This window comes from Watersipora subatra, chromosome 7 (genome assembly GCF_963576615.1).
Source record: "Watersipora subatra chromosome 7, tzWatSuba1.1, whole genome shotgun sequence".
In the NCBI taxonomy this organism is placed as follows: Eukaryota; Metazoa; Bryozoa; class Gymnolaemata; order Cheilostomatida; family Watersiporidae; genus Watersipora; species Watersipora subatra.
Window position 1 is genome coordinate 54,775,838 of NC_088714.1, and position 17,965 is coordinate 54,793,802.

Here is a 17,965-nt window from a genome sequence, read left to right on the forward strand (position 1 = left end):
TTTTAACCAAAACTTCATTCTATTCTTTAAATTTGCCTTAAAGGTTGACTTGCAACAAAATTCACATTACAGTTATTTCATATGAAAAGATTCACCATGTCTTACTCTGTTGTAGGTGCAAAATATGTGGAAAGGTGATTACAAGATCTTAAAAGCTCAAAAACGAACAGAAAATCGCAGCCACACGAGACCGCCATAGTTTGGGTTCTCTTTCCAAAGCGGCTCAAATGTGATGTAGTTGTGAGAGATGGTTTCTGTTTACACTTTCATGCAACCTTATTCGTCGAAATGTTTTCACAAATACACTTCACGCATTCAATAAAACCATGTCTATTGTTCTTACGTGTCTGTTTTATCGTCATCGTAATGCTGTCACTTTTAGTAGTGATATCCTATAACTTACCGTAAAAATTCATTTATTTTTTTAGCCTTAGCTTGAAGGAGTACATATCATTGTCTGATAATCATGACGAGCCTGTTGGTCACTTGTGATAATCGAAAAGTGCTGCAGAAATTATTTGCGAAGTATTGGGTCACATGATCAGATTACGGACTTGCCGATTAGACCAAACCGAAACAAAACTGTAAAGTAGCGAGCATCTATATTTGATACGGGGTCTTCAGTAAAACCCGAAGTGTTTGTCATAAACTAGTGCTACGATTAGTTTTATATTGAGATTTTTATTGGCCTTTCAATTCACGTGAGAACATCACATGACAAGACAATAACCAAATTTCATGGCTACGTCATCGAAATAAAGAGATTCCAATCTGAGGCAGCTTTTCGTTTTTGAGCTTTTAAGAGCTTTTAATCACATTTCCACATATTTGGCACCTACAACACAACAGAGTAAGACATGGTGAATCTTTTGATACCAAATAACTGTAATGTGAATTTTATTGAACGTCAACTTTTAAGTAAACACATAAATTTTCAAGACATGAAATTCTCAGTTAGTAATTTTTTATGTCAAACATCATTGGTGTTCAGCTGTGAAAACAGAATCCAAGATTGACCTATACACTAGTATTTATTGTGGCATGTTTATGCTACAAGACTAACAGTTAACAAACTGGCTTTGTAATAAAATCCCATATAGTAACTGCATGTATATGTGCCGACCATATAGTTTTAAGATATGTATCAGTAGACAATTATATGTGAACAATTAATATGTACAATTGACTTAAATACAACTCACAACAGAAATACAGATGCCGACTGTTATACCTGTTGGATCATATTTGTAAAGAGGAGATGATTCAGTCTCTTTTCCACTTTCAGTAACTCCATATATTGTGAAGTAATAGATGTAGCTATTTCTGAGAGCTAGGTTGTATTCAGTCTCCGGCAGCGTGAAACCTCTCCAACTATTCATTGGCAGCAATCTATTATCTGTAAATCTGTTCATTAAAACAAATAATTTACAAATATGTAAATTTTTATACAAACTGTAACTTCGTATGTACTAATAACTCATTAAACAGCCATCCACAAGGATTTAGGACACATTTAAATAAATTGAAGTTGTCTTCTTTTTGAAAATTACACTGAAGTCTCATCTTTTGATTGGTTAATTACTTGAAACCCTGTAGTTTACTCCTAATATGACATACCAAAGTCCCATCAGCAAATTTAGTATAGAATTTTAACGGCTATTAAATATTTTGCCCAATGAACAATATTGACAAAACACATGGAACAATGTAGATAAATACTGCAGAGCAAACTTGTTTAGTAATGATAGTAGCAGGTCCTTGACTTTGTCAGCCGTAGGATTTGAATAAAGCAACATTCACTAAAAAGTAGTACTGTATCTACAGCAGACAGTGTATGTATTTAGCATGCTACCTACTGATATTCTGGTGTGTTTTTGAGTAACCAATCACAATACAAACAATCTCTGTAGCATTGCGTCTTGACGTAAGGAGATTATGGGCAAGTAGCCAATTCAATTTACTGTCTGAATAAATGCATACACTCAAACTCATGTTCACATATCGTATTCATTTCTAAGGAAGCTCTGACACTACCTGCTATCATATATTACTGACTCTTTTTTAAGCCATCCTTAGGGTGAACTTGCAGGGAATGTGGAAAAACCTTAAGAGGATTCAAAAACTCACAAGTCAATTCAGAAAATAATAATTTTTACTAAATATTCAGCAATAGATGAAGACACCATTATAAAACTAAATAATTATTTAAACAAATTATTTTCTGAATAAAAATTAAAAGTTAGTTTTTTTAATATCTTAATGTCCAAGTAAAGGGAGAACTCATCAAATATTTATCCATATTTTTATACCAACAAAGTACACATTCCAGACAATAACAGAAATCTCCATTCATTATTTGGCAAATGCATTTAAAAGTTGGAAAATCAGCACAACTATTATAATCATTTAAAAGTAGAAAAACTAGCACAACTATTATAATCTTATGGTCACATTTGTCATGCCTGTACAGGTTATGGTTTTTTGTTCAGAAACTGCAGCAAAATGTCAAAGCGAAGTTAAACCAGATCGAACTTCCTTATATTTGCTATGCATCTTCAGATGTAACAGCCAATCAGATAACAGCAAATCGACATAGCTGTGATCCTATTCTGTGGAAAAACATATTTCTGAAAAAGAAGACAACTCTAGAACACAGGCTTTGCTATTTTAAATTTGAGTCTACCTCAGAAGTAATATAAAGGTTTATATGTTAACTTTATAACATACCTGATAGTGTACTCAACAATCGGGTCACTTTCTGAAAGCACAAGCTGATCCCAACTCAAGCGGATCCCAACTCTGTCTGAGGCAATCGCCGTTCTTTGTATGACAAAGTTTTTAGGTGCAGTCAGCTCGTAAGGGCCACAGCCCATATGCCCCGGACCAGTAGCCGCTCTAACACCATCTTCACAACAACCATGTTCAGACATCTGGCATTCTGCCACATCTCCTGCTGTCGTTGTGTCACTCTGACCAGCTGTGCTGACGTATTTGTCTAACTTCTTGGTGACATTTGCAACCATTTCAACGGTGCCTACTACAGAAGCAGTAGTCGAGGGGGATACGGAGGTCATGTCAGGTCGCCTAGTAGTTGTTGGATAATCTGATTGGATAAGAATAGCGAACATGGTTGAGCTGCCAACTGAAGGCTTGGTTAGAAGACTTTTCGTGGATGACGTAAAGGTGGCAGTATTTCTTACAGAAGCAGTGGTTGTAGCCTCAGCTGTTGCAGTTTCTACACTAGTGGTAGACTCAGCTTCAACACCGGTAGTAGTTGGAATGTGAGCAGTTGCAACAACCAGCATTGGACCACCATTGGCTTCCTCTTTCTCCGTCACTTCGCTTGCATCTTCAAGGTCATTTGCTTTGTTGGCCTCTGTTTAAAAATGTTAAACTGGTGATGACAATTATCAGGTCAATATATCTAAAGGATTTTCAAAAGTTAGGCAGCAAGGGGCAGATAACTTACTGAAATACATATACATGTAAATGAAAATTCAAGCTTCTCATTACAACCACATCAACAGGTATCATTTGATCAAATATTTATATATATTACTTGATTAGCAATAATTTCATTTCAAGCAAATATGTTCTTTTAAATTATACCATACAAAATTTATAAAACAAGTACCAACAAAAAAAGAAAAAGTGCAAGAGTTAGCCACTAAAATTAAATAAATGGTTTGTAGACATGCCAAGACAACTCCAAAAATGATGTCAGTAGTCGCGCACACTGCTTATAGATGAATAAGTAAATATGCGGTCTTGGGTACTCATATGTTTACATCGGAACTCAAATTAAATAAATGGAGTGTTTAAAATACCTTTCTCTGCTATGAGAATGGATATTAGGTGGAAAACTATTAAAGCAGCTGGTCATGGTTTAAAGTACTTACAGTGCTAGACGCTAATAATAAAACATTTTGATACTGCTCTTCAAGTAATTTCCAACACACTATGTCAGTAGGCTCTCTAAACATGACAACTTTGTAAGCGAAAGTGAAGAGATTGGCGAAAATAAAAAAACTGTCTAACAATGAAATCAATTATTAGAAAAATACTAAAAGAAGCTTGTTTAAATTTAAAAATTTTGATTTTGAACTTTTTTAAAAACTTTGAATTTTTAAATTTGTACAGTCATAATTAGAGTAAGTTATGAGTCATATCTTCGTCTCTACTATTCATCTGCTATTAAAAGCTTACAAGTCGAGTAAAAATGAAACCTTTCCCTTCATCAAGATCGTCTTAAATATATTCAAGTGTTTTTACAATTAGTTTTGTAAGTTAATGTATGTAATGCATTTATTTTAATGCTTTCTGTAATTACCTGCAGTTCTTATAAAGGAGTTATTGAAGGTGTTGAAGTGTAGAACAAACTAAACAAATTATATTTTTACAGCAATTTCGACGCAAGAAGCCAATCTTGCTTACCCATTATTTTCGCCATGTCAAAATTTGACTGTATTCAGAAAGAGACAATTGAATTTACAAAAACTGATGAAATGTTCAGCATGATTCGCAGAATGCAGAACTGATTACTGAGTATATTTTCTTCTCTGAATCAAATTTCTTGCAGGAGAACACAATCACAGTACCATAGGTTTTTTGGGTGAGAATAGTTGAACAAATTACAGCTAATTCTTAAAGTAATGTAACGTTTGTGCCAACACACAATGGTTCTAAAACACAAAAAACCGATCTTGCAATAAAGTCACTTCAAATGTAGGTTTGACTCTCCCCAAGACAAGGGTAGTTTATCATGGTTTCAAACTGCAACTGCCGACTCTCTATAAACCTTATAACGAAACAAACATGTCAATATAAGCGGAATAATCGGTAGAAAGGTTGCGAAAACTGACTCTAAAACGGAAAAACAAAAATCTACTCCAATAGAATATTTTAAATCATAATGTGGCAAAAAAGATTATTATGAAAAATCCTAAATTGATTTTAATAAAATATTTCAAGGCATGATGAAGAGTACAACAGCCACACAGAATATTGTAGTTGATGTCTGGTGCTGGTGAGAGACTTTTGGGTAATATCTTCATCATTGGCAGAATTTGTTACAACTAAAACCAAAACCCAAAGTGACACGTTAAAATAGATCAATTGACAATATTGATCGATTGATACATTCGTCCCAGATACAAACATAAACACAGAGGCAGCTGAAATTTCTTCTTACCTTTTTCTGGATAAAATACAAACATCTCTGACTGAGGACTCCTGTATCGACTATTGATAGCTACCACATAGAAGTATATGGGCAACTCTGTTTTTACTCTAGATGACATTGATGTCTCTGTGACATCTGCAGAGGCCCAAGTCAGTTGGTCAGTAGAATGATAGATCTGTAACACAGCCACTGGGTTGACTAAGGCTTGTTTGAAGTTGTTTTATCATGGAAAAACTTAGATGAACTTGCACAAAATTTTTATAATAATATATTTTATAATTTTAGTATATTTTATTAGAAAGTATTAGTAATAGGTTTTATCAGAAAGTTTTGGTATTTTTCTATCATTTGCGTTCGTTTTGTATGTTTGAGGTGATCTGACTGCCCGGATGTTTCAAGATTAAAAACAAAAAACTTGATTGTGATTAAAACGCTCCGAAGAAAAATGTGCCTCCAATAATGTCGGACTTTCTGTTGTCCCTCTCGTTATGACATTGGTTAATGCGTCCAAGTTACAGTGTTATGTGTCTCCATTGGCGTACATGTATATTATAGTTTGTAGCTGCTCATGATTGTTAAAGTAAAACTTCAAACATATCATCAGATACATTTCTATAGACTTTCAAATAATTTAAAGATAGGTTTGGTTGGATAGAAATTGTTCTACTTTTCCATCTGAATGCTGTGTAAACATCTAAGTACCCAATGTCAATAAGACTGCATATTTTTTGTGCACTTATAAACAATATGCATGACTACTGACATCATTTTTGAAGTAGTCTCGGCATGCCGTTTTCTTTTGAGCATTTTAGGCGTGATCAAGTTTTGTCGATTTTAATCTTGCAACATCTGGGCAATCAGATCACCTCAAACATCAAAAACAATTGCAAACGATAGAAAAATACTAAAACTTTCTAATAAAATATACTGAAATTATAGAATATAATATTATAAAAATTATATAATATAATAATACTGATACTTTCTAATATAATCTACTAAAATGTCTTGTAAGTTCATTTCCAAAGGAGAACCTGAAAGCTAGGGAAGTTGACAGCCTGAGACCAAGATTTTGCTCAATATCTGCAAATGGCCGATATAGTGTTCGCTTACTAAATAACCTTGATTTTGCTGTATTTATCTATATATACAAAATTATACATAAATATATATGTAAATTGTTTCCTTCTGTTAACCTAAGTATGTGTTTACTACTACTCAAGCTTGGGTCTCCTACCAGTGATGTGGGAGTCTGATCACTCCCACCAAGTTCTTAGCCGTTTTCAAAATCACACTTTTTAGCTATTCGCTTGTTTTTGTGCAAGCCACTTTTGATGTGCAAATGTTATTGCACACAGTGTCCAATGACTATAGAAAATGTTAGGGTGCCCCAACATGTATGCTATGAATTGCTATTACGTTGATGTTCATATATAAACTTATTTTCTCATTTCAGTTAACCCAAGTTTGTGGCAATGTCTACTCCAATTCGGGTCTCCTACCGAAGATCTGAGAATTGAAGCATTAATCTCAATATCTTAGCCGTTTTCAATAGCCTACTTTTCTGTTACTCACTTGTCTTGATTGTTGCTTGTATTTGGGCAAGCTGCATTTGATGTGCAGGTGTTATTGCACTCACTGCTCTATTGACTATCAAAAATTACAGTTGTTCTTACATACCAGCACTTTTTAATCTTCAATTTTTAATCTCAAGTCGAGTTTCTACTGCAATCAGATAGAAGTACAATCTTTATATTCACGTGAAAATGAAGCGCATAACTGCACAAGGATACTACGGAGCTCTCCCCTTGAAGGCCTTTGTTGCAACCATAATCATACTGTAACCATTCATGAATAAGTCTGCCGAGTTTTAACTTTTGTTAACTTACTCAATGGAGTTATGCTAATACTATTTACTTAATCTACGCTCTGTTTAGTGGTTTGAACTGCGAGTGATTATTTACTTAACACTGTCTGTAGCTTACAAAAGCATTATTGGCCTGTTTTATTCCACAGATCACTGCATATTTGAAATTGCGACCAGCTAGAAAGCGAAATGTACACTCCTTACTATATATCTCAAGCAATTTCTGTGCCAACCAAATCATGGCATAATTGATAGCTTTGACCGATAGTACAACTGATTAGCTGCGACTAGCAGACAAGAAAGTTATTTACAATGTTACGCAACAGTTTAAATACCATCACAATCGAAATTATCTCCCCTGATGTATGTTTAGTTGATATGACTGGCTCATTCATAGACGCATGTTAGTAAGCGAGTATACAGAGTTTAGCTTATGCTAAAAGCGGAATCACCAAAATGCTTACTGTATACAAGTCAACCACCGAATCTGGTCCCGGGGCTCTCCATCGAATGAATACCTCTACTGATTGGTCAGAATTTACTGAGCCAATAGCAACAACTTCCAGGTCAGTTGGCGGCCCATCGAAACTCAGAGGGTCTGGGGTTGTCATGACAGGAGTCGTTTTATCCATGTCATCATCAAAGATGTTTATCGATGACGTCGCAGAAATATCAAAGAAAGCTGGAGTGCTAGTTAGGAGAGTGAAATTAAAGCTGTCTGTTGTCTCTAGACTGCCTATAAAATAAGAATATTCCTTTTTTATTTATTCTGAAAAAGCATATAAAAGATTTGTAATCTTCTTAACTCTGTCTGAAACCTGAGGCTATTCAACTAACGCTATAAGCACCTAAAATTGGAAATGAGAAAATGTTTCAAATGAAAATCTATAAAATGAATTTGAAAATAACAATCAATCAATATCAAACAATCAATAGTAATCAATCTGCAATGGATATTTTAGCTCACACATAAGAGTTACAAATAGAAAACTCAAGCAATTCTGAAATAGTTTTCTTGATATATTCGCTTGAAAATTTTCCAATGCACAAGAAAAAGGAGAAATATATCAAATTCACTCGCTAGAAGCTTCTAGTTAGTCAAATAAAATTATTTTGCGTTATAAACACTGTCTTTGTGCCACACTTTTACTTCAATCATCTTTATGATAAACACTTGCCCGCCTTGGTTTCTAAGAACACAAGCTAAGATTGTGAAAATCATAAAAGATTAATAGTTACTGTTTCAATGATATTTATTCTACAGCAATGCTTCCCAATCAGAGGTGCTCACACTTCTAAAGGATGGTTCACACTATGTCGCCAAATGTTAGGGTTGTCCTCTTGACAATCTTCCATCGATAAAATGCACCATAAACCGAAGACATAGTCAAGAGACTTCAGGAAAGATAGCAGCAGTCAAACTTTCCCGATAGTTAGCAGAGCATTCACGACAGCCTGTACCATGTGTACCACTTCGGCACAGGTGATTGGGCATCACGGGTTTACGATCCATACTGTCTTTTATGATAGTTGCATCAAGATTAATATTTCGTCGTTTCCGCGACCGCACTCTATACTGAGAAGGCTATGTCGAGTAAATTTTGCTGACGTAAATGCGGATGGATTTGTGATAGTGTGAATATTGTTATCGTAGATGATCGTTGAAGTATTGTGCGTTTAACACCAACATACAGTGATATTGTGTGAACCAGCCTTTAGGGATGAGAGCGGTTGTTCGTGGAGGTTCAGGAATCAATTTTAATCTTTTCTATACATCAAAATTAAATATTGTAATGCCATCAATTCTGGAAATTATTTGTGCATTTCAATCATCTATAAGAAAACTAATTCCGACCAGATAATAGCAGAGAAGAGGCAGGAAAAAGGCCAAAGATCATAAATAGAGCAGCTTTTTATATGTTGCTGGCATGTTAAGATGGCCTTCCAGTAATATATTATTTTCATATATTCCGAATATGTCGATTTTTCATTTCTGAGCCATTTTGTATGCTTCAAAACAAGAGGAAAAGATTGTCAAGATTGGTGCAAGATTGTCTGCGTCAGATGTAAGGGATTAATGACGAAAACAAATAGCAAGGTGCTGTTGTACATGGATGGGGTCTCCAGACTGCCTTCACTCACTGGTGTTAACATGACAGACTAAACATATTAACAATCAGCTCAAATTACAAGCTGCAAGATCAAACAGGTGAGCAAACACTTTAGTGATTGTCTTCCCTTACCATTGACATTAATAACAATCTGGTTGCTTGTTATCTCTCCTGTTTCAGTTATTATTGCCTCACAGATGTAGGTTCCGGAATCTTCGGCTCTGGTGTTTTTAATTGTGAGACTGGATGTATTGGTGCCAGCAAACGTCTGCAACAAAACCATGTTTCCAGAAGGTTAAAACGAAACTGGAACAATAGAGTTGCAACAAAATGAGGGCGTTGTAAGTACCGGCACCAAAAGTCGCTGTCTCAAATGGCAACAATTGTTGCCTTATTAGGCAGCAATTAGCCATTCCTACAACTTTATAACTGAAAACATCAAACCCTTCAGCTAAGAGCATACTGAAGGTTAAAAACTCCTTTTCTAAAAAGCAAATTTTACAAAATTTCAACTGTTTGAGCCTGATGCAGAGAGACAAAAACCAAATGAAATTAGTTTGTATATATTTATCTATTCTTTGGTTAGTCTGGCATAGTTGGGTTATTCATACAGTGATTTATCCTAAACCACTAATCTAACAATCTGTTTAGATTTGTAGTGTTTCATCCCAGAAGCTTTCAACATCACTACAAACAAGGCACTGCCTGCCAACACAGGCTGACTACATGAGCAGGTAGTTCAACCATAGAGAACTATTGACTAATAATTCTCACTAAACAGCACCCCTTACATACCTAATGAGCAACACTACTTGCCAACTGAAACAACAAGTGGCAACAGGTGGCGGAAAATTTGTTACATGAGAAGCCGACTTTTTTAAAAGTGGCAGTAGAATTTTACAAGCAAACGCTTTTCATTTTTCAATTCATGCTAAAGTCAAACTTGAATTTGTCTCCCTTGGTTTGCTATTTGCAAACATTGATTTAAGCGCAGCCAGCTTTGTGATCATACCATTAGTAACACCATTGATATATATAGAAATATAAATGTAAGGATTTTTAGGCAGTTGGAAACGAAAAAGTTCACATTATTGTTAAACTATCTACTAAGTTACAATCTTTCCTAATATTTTATTGCTGCAAGAGCAATATAATACGGTCTGCAGGGCTAGCAGGATGTTTAATAGAACAGAATTCCTAAGCAATGTTAAGGATGGTCAGCTACGTGATAATACAGAGATCTGTGACATAACCATCATATGGTTGGTACCATAAAAAACTTAACACACCAGCACCATCTTTGTTCCAAAAGTCTCAACTAACGAGTAAATACAAAAAAATACTTATACATTAACATATATCTCTACCAACCAACTTGCCATTTTCAAATACCCAGTAGTGGCTGCTGTCACATTTTCTCTTTTGAAAGGAAGTTTCTAGATTTACTAAGAATAGAAAGTAAGCAATTGAGTACATATGAGATGTTACAGATATGCAGAGGGCTTAGTGAATGTCTATTGTGTAACAATTTCATAATAGAATTTTGTATAGGAATCCAGAGGCGCTGTAAATGACCCGGGTTGGTGGAATCGCATTGATAACAAGACAGATATTTAAACACAAAATCTGTGAAGAAACTGCATTAAGGATGAACTTGCACAAAATTTGGTAGATTTTATCAGAAAGTATCAGTATTTTTTATCATTTGCGATTGTTTTTATGTTTGAGGTTATCTGACTGCCAGAATGTTTCAAGGTTAAAATTGATCAAACTAGATCGGGTTAAAATGCTCAGATCAAGCGAATGTACAATTATGATATCTATAATTGCAAACTGACCGACAGAACAGAGACTCGCAATAGCTGAAATCAACTATAGCAACTAGCGATGTCATTTCACACGCATTTCTGTTATGAGCGTTTTAACCTCGATCAAGTTTTGTCGCTTTTTATCCTGACACATCCTGACAGTCGGATCACCTCAAACATTAATGAGAAATTGATCATTATCATAAATGAATCATAAATGATAAAAAAATACTGATACTTTCTGATAAAATATACACAAATTTCATGCAAGCTCATCCTTAACCTAATTTTTGCTATAATGAGACTCGTGTCTGTCCGCCTGTCCCAAGCAAGGGCAAGAGGTTAGAGGTTAGAATAAAATATCGCTATCAACCAGACTTGAACCCATGTCACCACACTAAACATACTGACATTCTAACACCTGCACCAATGCACCGCCTTTTAGTGTGATAGAATATTTGTGCACATACATATTCTCTGCACTTTATCGGCACGCCTGACGATCTCTCACGAGACACTAGACTACCAGGGTAAGAGTTCAAGTAAGAAAGGTGGTCAAAATCGCAACAAGATTAAGTTTGAAAAGATTTTAGTAGAGCATCTAGTAGGAAATACGAGTGCCAGTTCTATCAGTTGTGAGTGGCTATACAGTGGCTAGTAGCAGCATGGCTCTGTTCTTACATAAACAGCAGCAAGGCTTCCTCTGTTGTTTCCAACAACAACCGGAATACAAAAACCACAAAAATTTTCAAATGAACACTCGCCTGTTTTCTTAATACACTTCCTATGCTTGAAAATTTTACCTTCCAAAATATCATATATTTCCTAGCAACAAATCTACTAGCTAGAGATGCCAACCAACGGAAGTTTTGCAAGACATTTGCTGCAGTGAAGATGCTGGGTACAAGCAACCCTTGTTTGTTCGTACAAACTGGGCCAATTCTAGACATTGAAAAAGTCCGGACATTGAAAATTGAGCACTGCACAGAAATGTGCAACAAAGAGCTTATTTTGTCTCGCACACCCATAGGCTACAATATGATACATATACATATACAATATGCATGAGATAGTAAACTAAATTATACACCGGTACACTCAAACCCCTAGCTATGGTCACCTATATGTATTGACTAGCTGTGCTACTCGGCGTTGCCTGGGCAATAAAAAAGGCTTTAGACAGAAAATTTGATTTGTATTTGACCTAGAACAACATTTGTAATTCTAACTTTCAAACTACATATCATGAGAGGAGTGTTTTGTGTAGTTGAAATAAATTAATAGATAAAATAAAAACAACTGTAAAGGCTTTAAAACTTTTTCAAACAACTGTAACTTTCAAGCTGTTAGCCAGGCACATTGCCAATGGAAAATTTTAGCAAGGTGCTTAATAAGATAGGCTTCTAATGGTGGTAAGCCATGACTTTGCGTCTGCATTGTTGTCCAGCTACAACTGTTCTAATAATTGCTATAGCGGGACAATCAATCCTACAAACGGACAAACTTTGAGAAATATATATATAGATTGTCCAAGACGTGACGTAAAACTACAGCAAATATTCAACTCCGCACCCAAAATAAGTTCCAAAAGAAAACATAAGCAAAAACAAAGTTGCCGGTGAAAAATAAATTTAAAGCATAAGAATAACAAAAAGTATACAAGTTTGATAGAACTTTACATTGAATTGACTTCGATTGAGTTGAAGTCAGAGTGAGGTACACATATATTTCTATTTCAAAATTTATGCTCCACATTGCCACTCTTGAACTATTGTTCGTTTGTTCTTGAGATATCGTAACCATACAGACATGTCTCATTTTGTAGTTACTACGCTAATGAATGATTTCTTTTTACAAAATAATTAGGTTTTTAACGTTTGGTTTCTATTGATTTTTAACATGTGTTTTATTAATGTTGTGTAATAATTACTGTTGGTATGAAATCAAGAATTATTTCAAATCTGAAAAATTAATCATTTGAGTTATAATATATTCTTGCAGGAATATTTTTTCAAACACGTAACATCATTACCGATTTTACAAATGAACCTTGTATGTAGTGGAGTGACTGTAAATTGGAATCTACAGGTTATCGTTTTTTAAAAATACGGTAAAAATTGACCGATCTTAAATATTATGTTTTAAGTGCACCATGGCGTTCATAACAGCTTTGTGCAACCATGGAATAAGAAATCATTTCATGGGTAAATCAATGAGTGTTTTTAGCACATATTCATAATTAGAGTTTTCCGCATTTAAAATGTTTGCATAATTAGTATTATTTTGAATATTATATGACATCATATTACATATTTTATTTGCTAGTTCGAATATCATATTATATTAAATCTTATTACTTTACATTGTATTATATTATTATATTATTATATTATGTTATATTATATAATATTATATTTTATTTGTCATCAATATGTAATCAAGCAAAGATTTTTAACTTTGCACTAATTCTCAATCGTCTTTCTAAAGATGGTATTAAAATGAAAGACACCAATATTATGTCATGAATTTTAACATGCATGAGATGTCTAGCAGAGTAAATCTAAAGTATGTGTAGCCTGTGTGCATAGTTGATGCCACATTTAAAATTGTGCTAAGATCAATGTTCTCCAAAACATTAACAATTTTGTATTCAATACTTGAATAATAAGGTATGTTCTATGCCAACTTTTCTTGCATTTGTTTCGATGATTTTTATTTAAGTTGGTTCAAATATTTGCTAATTACAAAAACAGTCCTTTCATAGACGCACACCTTTTGAGTACCGTAATATTTTTACTACATTTTAATACAAACACAATAATAATTCTGATTTCATGTCCATCATGATAACTAGTTTTGATACGTTGAAGGCTGACACCTAGTTCCTACACGGTTGACTAGCTGAAGCTACAGCCAACGACTATGGCCAGTTGTGATGAGAGAGCAAAGGGTACGTCAGCCAGAATAAGCTATTAGTTAAAGCCCAGGATAATGGCCTATCACCAACATATGTTGAACATATGTTCACAATAAGTAATTGGTAAATAAAGACCCTTCTATGCCTTATCTCATTAGTAACCGTACATGGTGCTGACATATCGCTGGTTGAGATATTTATCCACCGTTGAAAAGATTTTCATAATGCTGAACAGACAACAGGTCTTAGCTGCCTCTCATTATCCGTTGAAGGAAACCCATTAGTCAGACGAGAGATTGCCGTTGCATTAAAACTTAACATTTTTCATATGTCGAATGTTTAGCCATGTTTTAATGGATAATGATGGGCAGGGTCGGACCGACTCCATTGGTTTAGAAGTTGAAGCACTGCTAAGGGCGTTAGGCTATTTATACTCAAGTGGTAAACACTTGCTCTATAGTGCAAAGGCCTTCAATCTCTAAAGTCTGACCATGTAAACTGAAGAGCTCCTTTAGCTCTCTACAATTGCTAGATGATTGTACAATAGAACTCAAAGGTTCAGAACAATGACAAAATCTGCTGTAGGAAATCCATCTATTCTTAGATGCAAATAAAGCATTACCAATTTATCATCTTTCACGAAGATCCTGATAAAAAATCTGATCCTGATAGAAAACTTTCACTAATATCCTGATCTGATCGTTCACTGTCAGGCCCTGATGTGAAAAAGTTGATTTTTATGTGAAAAATTTTATTGAGTTTGCTTCATCAAAGATTTAGAAAATCTGTGCTCAAAGTTTAAAGATATAAAAATGACACCTGGAGTATTAATCTTAAAAGTTGTCTAACCTCAGCTTTGCCAATCTGCGTAAACATCCCGATTTCAACTTCTTTTATCAAACGTTGTCCCACACCATATTTGATCTTGCAATTATAATCGCATCAGATGATAATATCATATTTTTTTACATAAAAATTGTGCTGCCACACATATGAGCCTACACAGTGAGGAGTGATGCGTGCTGGTCCTACCTCGAGCCTTGATGAGTAAGGAGATTTGTCAGCGAGCCTCGCGTCAGCAGGCACAAATTTCCAGCTTACACTGTGTGGGGCGTCAGGAAGCAAGCATTGCAGTTCCAAATTCTGGCCAGGAGGTATGATCTGTCCAACTTCAGCTGTGAACATGGTAATCATTCAGACTAGCCAAGGTAATGCGCTAATTGTCAAGTATCACGGCATACCTCTGTTTGAAGTGCCAGAAACATTTTATTAGGTCGATGAGGGGTTAACCTAGAATTCGTGTTAACTTTATTTAAAATCCTTCATCTACTTATTCTATTGCAAGACCTTTCACACTTTGATGAATTTTGCAAAGGCTCTAACAATTCTAACAAAGCTCTAAAAATGAAATATTAGATTCAAATTTTCACTTAATACTGTGACCCGAATAGCATCTTAAATGACTGATGTTGTTACAAAATGGTCATCATTCAAATAATGCGAAACAACTCAGAAAATGGTTTTCTTCAACAATTGATGGTATTAAAACACACAGCTTTACAATAAGGCCAGGGCAATTAACAAGCTTGCTCAAATGGCAGCTTAGTTTTCTGATGAAAATTCATCAAAAAAGCACATGACAGACTGAAAACTTATAATCCATTTACCTTCTGAACAGCCACCTCCAGTGGCATCGGTTGCGGGAGTCTCACCATCATCACAGCATCCAAACTTCGACTTACTGCAGCTTTCTCCGGATACGAACAAACAAACCGACAGCAGAATAATTCCAAGACGTGCAGCAGCCATCGCTACTTGCCAACCCAAGAGTAAAAATAGTAGAGACCAAGCTTAAGGCCACACCAGATGTTGATTAGCAATGAGTGAATGGGTAACCGTTGAGGCGATGCATGCATCTAGCATGGCACTATTCATGAGTGAACAAGCTCTGAGATTACAGCTCAATTAGCTGGCAGACTCAATAGAGATTAGACTAAGAAACAATTACAGTGAAGTTCGGTTGATGAATCGCGATTTGTCTGATGTGAAAAGGAAATTTAATTGTTTTAAACCAAGCAATTAATGTAAACAAAGAATAAAAGTTTTAATTATCTGATGAATGACCGTTGTTTGCTGTTCATATTGATAAGTGGTTCATTTGGTACAGCTCGCATCATGCCTCCATGAAACGTAACACCTGCACATCAACTAGCTTTTGTCCCAAAATTATTGCGGTGACTGTTTCTCATGGAAAATAGGTAACAGCGATATTAACATTTGCGTAACGATTGAAGTAATTTACTAATGTTAGACTCCATCTAACCCATTCATAGAGCCGTCATACCAATGAAGCTTAGGGATGGAACAGCCTTTCTTCCGACGCCGTATATTCCAGACAAACTCAGGTAAAGCGGTACAGAATGTAATCAGCCTATGTGATTGTGAAATCAAAGATAGTATCTGCAGCGGGGTGTTTTTGGATAGTGGGGCCCAAATGTTTAAATCTGTTCACAGTGCAATATCGGTGAGATTGGGCGAGCGAGTTACTGATGCCCTTTAACTAGCCATCTTATCCTATAACTATTGGGATGGCGACAAGAGTTGGCTGTTTGATATGATTGAGGGTAAATGGCACCGGAATACAATGTTCCATAGAGATACAGTTGTGTGCATGATAAGATGGACATCACTTTTTACTTGTACAAATTTATTTTCACTAGAAAACAATCGCAAATTTTAGAGCACTAGATTTTTGTCAAGATTTAAAATATTCCATTAAATGATGTGAGAATGATATTAGATGCAGTTTCTAGAACCAATATAATAAAAATGATTGGATTACATATCACCAAGTTGAATGAGAGGATTTTTTGTTTCTAAAATTTATTCGTAAAAATTCTTTGTTTTCAAAGTCTGGTTTTGTAAGCATTACTAAATGCAAAGTAATAAAAAAGTTTATGTGGTGTGATCATACCTGTACAGATTGTTATCTTTTACCATTAAGAAATGAAATGTTCAGAGTTTAGCGTACATAATCAATCAACAATATAATTTCACAGATGTTTGATTTACATATTTTTCTAGTCATGACAAAATGACAACTGATTTAATATATAATTTATGGCTATTGACTAAATTCACAATTGAACAGAATTGTGAAATTGAGTAACAAAATTGCAAATAAAAATTTTAGTTTTCAAACCAAAGGAGTCAAGTTTATTTCGCACACCGATGTATGCGTCGTTACCAAGAAACCCAAGTCTACTTGATAAGAGTGAAGCTATGATGATGCTATCAGATGATGCTGAGATACAATGTTCATAAAATCTACATATTGTTATATAAGCTAGATGAATGCAGAGTTTTAATGAGTACCATCTACAGAGACGATTAGCTGGGCACCTGCTCAGTTTATACAATGTCACTTGCACATGATGCACCTGTTTGTAAGTGTCATTCAAAGAGTTCAATTTGTTTACTTTTAGCACCCAGTAAATAGAATTTAATATTGCATACCTGCTTCTATTTATGAAAAGGTTATAAACAAGCTGGCAAACACTAGGGTGAGCAAGGTCACTCGATTGAATAAACAAGTAGACAGAAAATACTAAAAATGAATAGAACCTGCCATTTACCCTAAAGGGGGACAATCCCGAAAGCAGGTCACACAACTCTCAATATACCCTTCACAGTGGTGTAGGAAATAAACTGGACACCTTTGCTAGATAACTAAAATTCTCATTTGTAACATTATTACTCATTGCGAATATAGTCAATAGCCGTAAATTATATTCTAAATTAATCTTCATTTTGTCCTGATTTCAAACATGTAAACCAAACAACTGTAAAATTATGTTTTTGAATAATTATGCAAGCTAAATTCTTAACATTTCATGTTTTGAACATAACAATCTGTACAGATATGATCACGTCATATAAATTTTATTATTTTGTATTTAGTAATGATTACAAAACAAGATTTTAGAAATACCAAATTTTTATGTATAACTTTAGAAACAAGAAATCATATCAAGAAACCTGGTGATATGTGATCCGATCGTTTTAATTTCATTGGTTCAA

At 34.7% G+C, this 17,965-nt stretch overlaps 1 protein-coding gene across 3 annotated transcripts in view; it reads right to left on the reverse strand.

Annotated features, from left to right (window-relative positions):
• The window catches only part of LOC137399256 (papilin-like), a 33,121-nt gene extending 25,350 nt beyond the window's left edge, over positions 1-7,771 (reverse strand). For all 3 annotated transcript variants that reach the window (XM_068085285.1, XM_068085284.1, XM_068085286.1), the window contains exons 1-4: positions 7,514-7,771; positions 5,192-5,357; positions 2,728-3,376; positions 1,232-1,404 (exon numbers count right to left, since the gene is read on the reverse strand). In XM_068085285.1, the coding sequence (XP_067941386.1) occupies positions 1,232-1,404; positions 2,728-3,376; positions 5,192-5,357; positions 7,514-7,681 (1,156 nt within the window). In that variant the 5' untranslated portion in view covers positions 7,682-7,771. The remainder of the gene's footprint in view (positions 1-1,231; positions 1,405-2,727; positions 3,377-5,191; positions 5,358-7,513) is intronic.
• Positions 7,772-17,965: the final 10,194 nt, after the last annotated feature.